Source organism: Patagioenas fasciata, chromosome 3 (assembly GCF_037038585.1).
Source record: "Patagioenas fasciata isolate bPatFas1 chromosome 3, bPatFas1.hap1, whole genome shotgun sequence".
Lineage (NCBI taxonomy): Eukaryota > Metazoa > Chordata > Aves > Columbiformes > Columbidae > Patagioenas > Patagioenas fasciata.
Window position 1 is genome coordinate 77573117 of NC_092522.1, and position 11691 is coordinate 77584807.

Here is an 11691-nt window from a genome sequence, read left to right on the forward strand (position 1 = left end):
CTCCTGTGTGATTTGTTTCAACTGCACAGGCAGTGACAGACCTCGTTGCTGGAGATCCTAATGTTCAGACAACCTTTTTGCTCATGGGGCCTAAAAGCCGATTTCCCCAGAGCTCCAAAAACACTTTTGCCCCTGACATGATGGAAAACCTGATGGGTAATTCGCTCCCCCAGGTTTTATTTAAAAAACCTTGCCCCAGATTGCTGCAGTGTGAACACCAGTGCTTGTACATACAGATTACTCTCTCACCCTTCACTCTTGTGCTGAGGATGGGGTAGTAGCTGTTGAAACACTTTTCAAAAATTAGCTGTCATACCAAAGGCTATGAGGATTTTTTTTAAATCCTTACCTCAGTCCTGGTTCTGTGTGTGCAGCAGTTAGCCTTCAATTAGCTGCCCTGGGGGGCTACGTTACATCTTGTGTGGGTATTTCATAGCCTGAAGAGGGTGTCCAGCAGGGATATTGGTGACATGGGATATGTTATTTCCAAATGCATGTAGGTGCCTCTCTGCTCTGGCTCTGCACCCTGGAGATGGCAGCACCCAAGGTCGCAGTGGTTGGCGCTGGAGTTGTCGGCCTGTCCACAGCACTGTGCATCGTGGAGACTTTCCCCAGCTGCTCTGTGACAGTCCTTTCAGATCAGTTCAGCCCAAACACAACAAGCAATGTGGCAGCAGGGATACTCATCCCCCACACCTACCCAGGTGCGTGCAACCCGGTGGAGTGTTGCCCGTGGCACCGCATGCGGCTGCGTGCCCGGGTGTGCAGCCATGCACAGAGGTTCAGGAGGAAAATTGCTGTGACATGCATTCCCCGTCTGTCCCATCTCCTTGACACTGGTTTGTACTCTTCTCTTCTTTGTGTTATTCCTTACCGCATGTTTTATTTTGTTTCCCTGCAGGCACACCAATCCACGTGCAGAAACAGTGGTTCAAAGAGACCTTCACTTACCTTTTTGCCCTCAGCAACTCAAATGAGGCATCAGAGGCTGGTGTTCACCTGGTCTCTGGGTAAGAACGGGCCCCCAGGGCAGCCTTTGGTATGCGTGTGCTGTGTGCAGGAGCAGACAGAGAGGTTGGTTTCCTTGCTGGAGCTAAAGCATATTCCCAGCATGGAGTAGCTCTTATGAACATAGTCCCAAGAAACTGCATTGCACCTGCCCAGATATGATGTATTTTCAAGCAAAATTAATGCACAGGTGTGTTCAGAGAAACCAATCAAGACTGGCTAGTACTGAATGTCTTTTAATAACTGATGTTTTCCACACTGTCATCCACCAGTTGCTTGCAGCAAGGGTGGTCTTCATAGGGATGGGACTGCAGGATCCCCCAGCTTCAGCAGCTTGGTAGAGGGATGCAGTTAGGTTGGTGGGGGTGAGTGGGAACTGGAGGTGTTTTAGGCAGCTGTTTTATAGCTGGGGGAACTCTCTCCGATTTATTTCCCCCAGTGTGTCACCTGCAGGCTTGGCTGCAGCAGCCCTTTGCCTGTTTGCCAAGGTGGGTGTCGCAGCAGCAGACAGCAATGTTCCCCTTTGCTGTTAACCTTGCAGAGCAGCACTGATGAGCAGGTACAGGTTCTTGAGTTCCTGGGTTTGTGCTAAGATTGCCATGACATGTAACATGGCCCAGCAAAAGCAGCTAAGTTCTGCAGCTTTTTCTTTGTGTCCTTTTAGGTGGCAGATCTTTAAAAACACTCCCACTCCCAAGGAAGAGCTGCCTTTCTGGTCGGATGTCGTCCTGGGATTTCGACCAATGTCTGAAGCAGAACTACAAAAGTTTCCACAGCACCAGTTTGGTCAGGCTTTTACGACACTGAAATGTGAATGTCCACCCTACCTGCTGTGGCTGGAGAAGAGGTTGGTTTGGCTGCAGGCAGGGCATGCAGAGGGACTCTCCCCCAGGCAGAGGGACTGTGGGGAGCTGGGGACTCCTTGAGAGCCTTAGGTTTGAACGAAACTGGAAAAGGGCTATTTTTCACTAGGAAAAATGCAGCAAGCTCTTCCTCGTGGAGGAGAAAATGAGAATAGCTCCACCTATGCAATGTCCAGTTTCTAATACTGTGGTTGTAGAGGGGGCTTAGAGGGGCATAATTTCTGGGCACAGCACCGACATAGCCACAGGAGCCACACTTGGCCAGCCAGACCTTGAAAGCCTCATTTGCCAAATTTCCCCAATATATCCCTCTGTTCTTGAAGAGATATCCAACCCCTGGGAGAAAATGCATGTCTGGGAAGATGTCTTATTTGTGAACACTTTTCACTTAAGAATTAGCCGGACTGATTAATCTCAAATTTGGTCAGCAACTGGAGACATTTTTTAACCTGGTCAGGTCAGAAGAGGTCAAATAGCATCATCTTGTAACAAATATTTCGGAAATATTTGCCTGCACAAGATGGGTGATGCACTCACTCCAAGGAGTCGTGGCTTCAGAATTCATATCTGGATTGACATGAAAGTTCAAAAATTGGGCAATTTCCAAGTTTTCCCAAAATATGTGGATTTCAGAGAGCCATGGGAGAGTCAGGATGCAGATATAAAAAAAGGTTCTGACACCTGGGATGTGCGGTTAATCCATTTAAGTACTCCTGAAGGGAGCAAGTAGCTGTCTCCACTTGAGAGAAAGTGATAGGCTGCAAGTTGATTTGAGGTTAAGTAAAGAGACATGTACCGACACTGTGGTACAAATTGCCAGCTCAGCCAGTTGCTCGGATGCCTTTCATCTCGCTGCAAAATGTGAAAAAACATTTCTTGCTCTAGCAGGCAGCCGGGCTGGGAGTACTCCAGTGGCACCAGTGCCACGTGAGGTCTGTGCCGGCTCCTCGGTGCACATGCTCTGTCATGTTTCATTGCCTAACTGGATTGGAAATTTTTGCTGAAGCACAACTAAGTTAGCATCTGCCACGTGATTTCTGCTCTCTCCTTCCTTATTTCTCAAAGGATGTAGTCTAATAAGATGATCAAGCTCCTTTCTATTCTCTCTGGTGATGAGAAATGAGAGCATATTAAACATGTAAGTAATTTTCAAACCCCCAGTGACCTGAGCAGTATTTATAGACCATTCTCTTGGCAATCTACAAGGAAAATATTTTTTGTGCCCACCTTGCTGGTCCAAAAATGGACTTCAGGAGTTTTTTTCCTGCTTGCTTGCCTGAATTCAGGTGTCTTGAACAGTTTTTTATTGGCGTTTTTTTATGGCATGGTGGCAGAGTCCCAATTACAACCCTTATGAGCTCTCCCAGAAAGTTGTCCAGCCAGAGCTGCTGCACCAGACCTTCCGTGTTTTTCCCAGCCAGGCTCAGCATCCTGCTGCACCCAAACCTCAGCCCCCAGGGCATCAGCTGTGCCTTGGATCCTCAGCTCACTCCCTGCTTTGTGGGAAACTGCTGCCTTTATGGTGGGGTTGATCACTTAGCCAGCTGCCAGAGTATTGCAAAGGATGGGACTTCCCACTTCATGTGTTGTCATCACAGACCTGTCTCCTGACTTGCTCATGCTAAAACCTCCAGTAAAGACCCCTAGTCACTGAATCCAGCTGACAGGAAGCAGTGACTACATCTCATGCCAATGATTTTCCATGGGGAGGGGCTTCAAGCTTCAGGCAAGTTCAGTGTGGAATTTGGCTAGAAATAGAGCTTGAAGATGAACCTCAAGAATGGGTGAATTTTGCTGAAGATCAGACTGATATATAGTGCTCTGAGTTGTCCTGGGTGACCCCTGGCTGCTGCTCTGGAAGCGTGTGGGTCTCCTGGGGGTCCTGTGCCACATCAGCCCAGCCTGCAGGGATGTCTTAGGTACCCCAGGGCTTCACATATGGCACTAGATGACTAAGTGGCTCCTGGTCTTAGGGAAGTGAGTTGGGAATGAACATGATGGCATGTAACAGGCACATTAAAAGGAGTATAGTACAACAGCACTGTCACTATCAGAAGTAAGTTGGTGAATAAATCTGACATTTTTCAGCTTGCTCGAGCTGTTAAAGGCTTGTACTGTTACATAAATGAATCAATGAGACCATGAGGACCTGACTGTCTGCCTAGGTCCTTATGCCATTCCCTTCTCTAATATTGATCAACTTGCTATATCTTTTCCAGCCCAAGCAAGCTAAAAATAGCTTTGATGAGATCAAATCAGACAAACCACAAATGGAAACTCCATGGCATTCTCTTTGCTTTTTGTCCCATCTGTTGTTTGTTTTTGATCAGTGTCTTAGAGGCAATCTATCTCATTTACTTAATGTGCATAATGATTACATGGAGGGTTAGGGGTTTCTTTTCTGCCTCACTTCTCGAGTCTTTTTGCAGGTTGAAAGCAAACGGTGTCCAGATGTACACCAGAAAAGTTGCAGACTTGTGGGAGCTACACAGCGAGTATAACATCATCGTCAACTGCACGGGCATTGGAGCCCGCCAGCTGGTGGGGGATGAGAAGCTCTTACCTGTTAGGGGACAAGTACTCAAGGTTCATGCTCCGTGGGTGAAAAACTTCATCCGGGATGGGGATGGCTTAACTTACATCTATCCGGGGATACACAGTGTTACCCTAGGGGGAACCAGGGAACAGGAGAAATGGAGTCTCTCCCCTGATCCTGGCACTACCAAAGACATCTTTGACAGATGTTGCTCCCTTGAGCCGTCCCTGTGGGGAGCTCAGAATATCGAGGTGAAGGTGGGCCTGAGGCCATCCAGGTGGTGCGTGAGACTGGAGAGACAGGTCTTGAGCCGAGGAGGAGTTAAGCTTCCCGTGGTCCACAACTATGGGCATGGGGCAGGTGGCTTCTCAGTGCACAGGGGCACAGCAAAAGAGGCTGCCCGCTTGGTGGGAGAGTGCATTGCAGCCCTGCAAGGCTCCTCATCGAGAGCCAAACTTTGAATCCCACAGCCTCCTTTTCCATTTATGATAGGTTAGTATTGCATCTCCTAGTAGCAGCTTTGGACTTTTATTCCATTACTGCATAGAAGGAACCTAAAACAACAGCTTGGCCATTGCAGATGCTTGGTGGTATCTCACCTGGCTTCCAGGTGCCACCTTGGAAAGGTATGCTGGGTTGATCCAAGTATTAGTCCAGCTGTCCTTCTCATCCACCTGGCATTGTTTCTGCCCTGGGCATTTCTCCTAGCCTCATGTTAAGGAGAAGGCAAAATATGTAAATATTCTTCAAATAACAGGGATCAGATTCCTTCAGTATAATATAAATAATATCAATTTAGCATTTCTTCATCTGCATCTAAAGGATATCAGATGCACTAGGTTCAGATTCAGTAGAAACTATTTCTCTCCTCTTGAACAAAATCTAGCCTAGTATTGCCCTTTCTCCTGCCATTTCGCTAACAAACTTTACCATTTTCTATATGATCTATGAGGAAAAGAAAACCCCACACAATGCTGCATTACAGTGCTCCAGGTCGGCTCTTACAGAAACCAATGTTAGGTCACTGTCAGGCACAGTGACCAGGCAAGTGTGATTTTAAGGGCAGATCTGTGACAGTGATCCCTGAATCACCTCATATTACACCCCAGGGAACTTAACAGAAAGTTTCTGTGAGAGGAAGTTGCCACATATAAGCTACAGGTTTGTGCATCTTTTCTCACATTTGTTTGCAAATTTTTTTTCCTCCAAGCCCCTCAGACACAGATGTTTCCCTTTCCCCGAATAGCAGCATTGACACGGCCCGTGTTCTACAGAAGAGGATTTTTCAGGGTGGGCTTGGGCATGAAAGGTTCTCTTATCCACTTCGCGTCAGCACTGGCTGCTTTCCTTGCAACAGCTGATACGAATAAATTGGTGACAAACTAGCAGGGATCACAACACCAGCTTCAGTTACATAAAATAGAAAGAGCTATTTAAGACTACATAAATACTCTAAAGACAAATTTGTCCATAGCAGGACATGAGTGAGCTCCTCTGTTGTAAAGAAGCTGAGCCATCACAGCCCAGACCCTCACTCCATGGCAGAGTCTGAGCTGGGCTTTATGCTTGCCTCAGCAGCTCAGGCCATTTGATATGGCTGAAGATAAGTCACTCCCCAAAATTGGAGTTTGCTGTCGAAGTACAGGTCTCACTGTCAGTGATTACACCACTCATTAGATCGTAAATGGCTTGTTTAAGAGTGTTAGCATCCACTTTTTTCTAGGTTTTTTTTTTTTGTCCTTACAGTAACAAAACAAATCAAAATCCTTCAACAACTCACAGGATTAAAATGAACTGCTAAATAAAGTTTGTAATAATGGAGCAAAGGTCACTTCTGTAGTGTTTCATTTCATAAACAAGGGGTTTTCTTTCATTTGGGGTGGCCCAAGAGAAGCCACATTCACACACACGGCCGCCAGCTCTCGCTGTTCATAGGCAGGGGTGAGGACAGTTGGCCTTCACAAGGGACAGCTGTCAAAAAAAAAAAAATCACCAAGTTAAACCACAGGTCAGTTAGCACCTGGGGTCAGCCTAAGCCAGCCTTGCCCTCTTCTCCTCAGCTCTGGTGGCTGATTTGGCATCCCCCCCATCATTTGTCCTTCCCAGCGGTACAAGAAGGCAGAGTTGCTGCTTTTGGCAGCAGTGTTGACAAAGGGGTTATCAAACTGCAGCTTTGTCCTCAGCTAACATGAAACAAAAGAAAAAAAAAAAAAGAAAAACAAACAAACTGAAAAAAACCACAAGCAAACATGAGAATGGGCTATTTTTTCTTAACCTCAATTTTAATCTTAAAAAGTAACAAACAGCATAGCTTATCCTGAACCACAAAATGCTACTAATGCTGATGGGGTGTTCATAGCCCCATGAGAAACCATATCTCTGGTTGTGCACTTCTGCTCTGCAGGGTGGCAGAGTTCATTTTAACTTACTTCTAAAACTTCTCTGGTTGATATAAATGTCAAAATAGATTCAAGGCCCCTCAGCCTGGTGTCCTAGCTCTGGCCATGATCAGCAGTGGAGAGGGGCACTTCTAGAAATTTCTGGCCCAGCAGATTTAGCCACTGCACCATATGCTGCCTGACTGATGGGTATGTGGATTAGCACTGGCTCCACCACAAATCCCTCTAAGAATGTCATTGGTGACTTCCCTCCACTGTGAAAAATAGATGATTTATCCTTACCTCACCTTTCTATTCTATATGCAGTTGCTGACTCATGAGAGGATCTTCCCTCTTATCCCATGCCAGATTAGCATCTTTACAAGTCCTTGGTGACAGACATTATTAAGGTCTTTCCACAAGCGGAGCAGATCATACTGAGAGCATTGCTCTACCCTGCAGCCTCACTGGTTCCTCTGAAGCTGTAAGAGGATGATGAAGCACGGCTCCATCACTCCTCACTGCAAAGCTCTGCCAAGTCTTCCCTCTTAGTCCATATCTGCCCTTGAAACTATTCTGTTACCATGGCTTTTACCATTTGCCTGCTACTGGCATCAGATTTAGTGGTTTGTATTTCTCTAGCATTTAAAACAGTCATGTAGCATCCTGTTTTTCTTTGGCTGTTTTAAGTAAAGGGTTATGTACCAGCCCTAACAGTGCAGCAATTTCCCATTAGAGTTCCTTAAAAACCCACAAGCGAGAAACATCTGCTTCTCATGAATTTGTTACTATCTGTTGCATCTATTTGTTCTAAACCCTCATCTAATTGGCTCTCCAGTCTGAGGCAGCTTCTCTGCATTATCCTCTTAACAAATGGCTCTGCTATGGGAATTTCACTGCAGCTTTTCTACACCTAACACCGACACAAGTAATCTGTTTAGCTGCTGTGTTAGGGTTTGTTTTCTCTCAAACTCCTTTGCCACCCTGATCACCTGCTGACTGCACACTCGTGTCACCTGCAGACCCTCTGGCAGGGTCCCTGCTCCTTCTGGGTTGAAGAAAGCTTCTTGTCTATTAGCAAGTAATGTCCTCAAAATCTATTTTAGCCTGCCTTTCTGTTTCTGCTTCTAATTTGACTGAGTTCATGTCCTTTGCAATTTCCTCATTTGGATGGGATCTATTTCAGTTCTTTCCCATGTAATTTTTATCATGCTATTACAATGAGCCAGTAATGATCTTTCTTCTAGAATCTCTCTGCTATTTCAATACCCTTATATAAAAATCAAGCATTTTAGATCCATATCTTATTTTTAGACTCATAGCAAATAGAAGCAAACATTCATTCAGCCTTATTGCTCCAGCTCCTGTGTTAAAAGGGGTTTTATTTTGTTTGCTTACTGTGGTTATAAAGATGTCAAAATGGCACCTTTAAGGACATGCCATCATGAACCCCTGCTCCTCTCTGCCTGCTTGCTTCCTTCCAGTCTCTAACTTGAAATTCCTTTTTAAATCCTACTGTTTCTTGCAGAAGCTCTCATCCCTGCTAAGGCCATGCTATGCGAAGGCCAAGCACCTGCTTGGGAGTCTCAGCTTTTTTGTTCCACGAGCTTTCAATTTGCCAAGCATATGTCCTAATATTTTGGGAATAATTGCACATCCTTCCCTCAATTTTCTCCCTAGGCGTGGAAAATGTCAGTATTCTAGAATATATCTATACATACACAATGATGCTGCCGTGTGCCAACTACACACCTGCCCACAAAGGGGAGTCACAACATTTCGATGCCTGCAAGCCAGCTTGCTGACACTGCTTGCTTAGCTTTCTGGCAGCTGAAGTCTGTTGAGATGAGTCCTTTCTTGCTTCAGCTGCTCAGCCTCAGGTGCCAGTCTCTGGCAATATCTCATCAGCCATCCCTGAGCTTCTACTCCTCACCCAAGAGCCTTGCCAGGAGCTGAAGCAAGGATGTGGCCTGTGTTAACTCTCCAGCTCCAGCTGAAGCTGAGCTGGCAGCCAAGGCATTTGCAAAACTCTGTTTTGATCCCAAATCTGTCTGTGCTCTTGCATTGGCTCCATAACCTTCATCTGGAAATGCAGAGCAAGCATCAGGGAAACACTCGCACATGGGAGAGGTTTAACGGTGGAAAGCCATTAAACCTTGTGCAACCTCCACAACTTTACATACTGCTGAAAGGTGACCTTAAAGAAGGACGTAGTTGTCACCTGTGTAAAGCATTTTATCCTTGTGCCATTCCTTGGCTTGTGTGTGTCAGGACCATACTTCAGTATTTCCTTCTTATCCACACATTCTGATCTACATTGGATAGGAACTCCTGGCAGATGGCAACTGATCTACCACATTCACAGGAAACTTAAAGATCTAATTATGGCACAGAAATGGAATTGTTATATTTTGAGAGATTTCTGTCAATCCTTGCGATTGCAGACAGCAGATGGGCTGTATGATGGATTTTAGAGCTTGGGCACAAAATAATAACTTCCTACAATGGGGAATTTTGTTTGTTTTCCTCACAGAAACAAAGCCATAAAGATGTGTTGTCTTGATATATGCTTTTGCCTATATTTAAAACAAATTTTCCGAATTTCTGAAAAAATACAGAAAAATAGCCATTCACCATTCATTACCATTCTTTTCCAGTCAAATACGGAGGTAAACTTCAGTGTGATACATTCAAATTCATTTGGAACAAATGTAGTAACTAGAAAATCATGCCCTGGACCAAGATTTGTATTGTTTTCACAACTGTCTCAAATTAATGTGTATGTTGTACGAGGCTTTATTTTTATCCTGCTTTATTGCTTGTTTTCCACCAGAGGGAGATGTTGGATAAAGCAGTTAGCGAAAGAACCGCCCCCCCGCCCCGCTCCATCTCAAAGAGCAAAATGCAGTGATGCTGATGCTCAATGGAAATGTGGGTGCCTGTCGGCTTGGAAGACTTGGTTGTTGCAGTAGGGCTTAAGAAATAATCGTCAATCAGTTAGGACCATAAAATGTCATGGGCAATGCTTTAAAAAAAGGACATTGAGGAAACAGAAACATGAAGGTAGTAGCACACCAGAAGCTGTTATTAGTAAAAATAAAGAATGCCAGAGAAAGCTGTTACTGTTGCAGCATGCTCCAGAGCTTTTTCCCCACCAAAATGCTGGAGGGGAAACCACTGTCTGGGGTAGCCAAGTGTTCTCAGTTCCTCACATCCCCCGGCCCCCCGAGTCCCCTGGGCTGGATGTCCCATGGTGGGTTCCTGTGAGGCTGCAGCCTGGCCCAGGAAAGACTCCAAGAAACAACCACTTCTTCACAAAGCTAAAGCGTGAGTTAAAGACCTCGAGAAGCACTAGCTATCTGGCTTTTAACAGTCCATCTGTAAGCCTTGGTGGGCAAGGTCTATGCAGAGAGTATCTGCACAGTATCAGCACTCCAGGAATAATCATGGGGCAAATTGCTGTAGAGATTTGCGGCAGGATAATTGCCTCAAACAAGGATAAATAGCTTTTTCTGGCATTTAATGGGCCTCTTAAGTGAACAGCAATAAACTCCATGTGAACAGATGTTTTCCCTCTTTTTTTGTCCCCTTGCATCTCCTCCATAATTATGCACTAAAATGTTCTTGTCTGGGTTGCTGAGAGCAATCTTGCTGTTGTTCGTCTTCGCAGTGTAAGACTGAGTACTTCAGCACAAAGATTGCACAAAAAGCCCTCAATTTCTAAAGGTTCCCATCACTGTACTTCAGTGATCACCATTTTTCCTTCACATTAAGCCTGAGAGAGGAGCAAGAAGTTAGTGGGATAATTCTCCTCTTCCAGCTGCTGCTCTGCGGATCCCCGCGCTTGGGTATCTCCCTCCCTACACCAGTGCCATCGGCTCTATCCAGGAGGTTCCTGCAGTCACCTGGCTTTGGACATCAACCCATCTACAGCTCAGAGTAGTTGCTTCTGCTTTGCCTTGCGGGGGAGGTAAGTGTCCTCTGAGACCATCCTTCCTCTGTGCCACCTCTGCTACACTGACTGGACCATGGGGAGAAGGCAGGGCAGGCTTTCCTCTGTAACCATAAGCTTTGCCTCCAGCCTTGCCACTGGGTCAAGCTCTGCAAAGAGTCTTTACACTTGCAGGATCGTGCACTTTACCACCTGACAGAGTAATTACCTTCTTCCTGAAGAAATTCAATGCATTCTGGCAAAGGGATGTCCTCCTAACAAGGAGGCTAAGACCGAGAAAGGAGCTGGCATGCAACCAAAAGCATTAGCCTGGCCGAGCGTTCATCGCCCAGAGTGATGCCTGCAGGGGTCCCTGCATCTTCACAAACACACTTTGTCCTTCCCAACGCATCTTCGAAGAGTCTGGCTGGCCTCTGCTTTCTGTGTCCACAGATGAGGATGGAGACAGACACATGCTGAAAGGATGACCCCTGTGGTAACATCTAACCCATATACAATCTCTGCGCTAAGAAGGTTATTCCACTTTGAATCAATACTGATATCTCTGCATCACTGATGCTGCTTTACATGGCATTGAGGGCAAACTGCCTTGAAAGGAGCCTGTGGGAAGAGCACAGGTGTTTATCCTCACTGTCTGCTCCTGGCCAGGCTGCTCAGCTACAGGCGAGCTGTGGCATCTTCTGTGCTTTGAGCAAGGCTATTCCTCTCTTCCTCGTTAGGATTTTTTAAAAGATACTTAAAATGCAACTAATTGGAGGAGAGGATTGGCTGACCACCTGGTAATAATTCAAAAAGCAATCTTTTTGTTACAGATAAAGACAGTGATACTGAGTTAAGTGTCCTGCAAAGATGGGAAACTTTTTACATGTGGGTGCAACCTATATTAAAAATGGATACATATTAATACACTGGCCTGCATACTGGTCCAGGACATTTTTGCACTGCCCCCATCCT

At 45.7% G+C, this 11691-nt stretch overlaps 1 protein-coding gene across 1 annotated transcript; it reads left to right on the forward strand.

Moving 5' to 3' along the window:
* The first annotated feature begins 480 nt into the window (after window positions 1–480).
* DDO (D-aspartate oxidase) lies at window positions 481–6238 on the forward strand. The gene is made up of 4 exons (XM_065835945.2): window positions 481–704; window positions 902–1010; window positions 1673–1855; window positions 4301–6238. Exons 1-4 carry the CDS (start codon window positions 491–493, stop codon window positions 4866–4868), a joined length of 1074 nt encoding a protein of 357 aa, XP_065692017.2. The 5' UTR covers window positions 481–490; the 3' UTR covers window positions 4869–6238.
* The last annotated feature ends 5453 nt before the right edge of the window (window positions 6239–11691 follow it).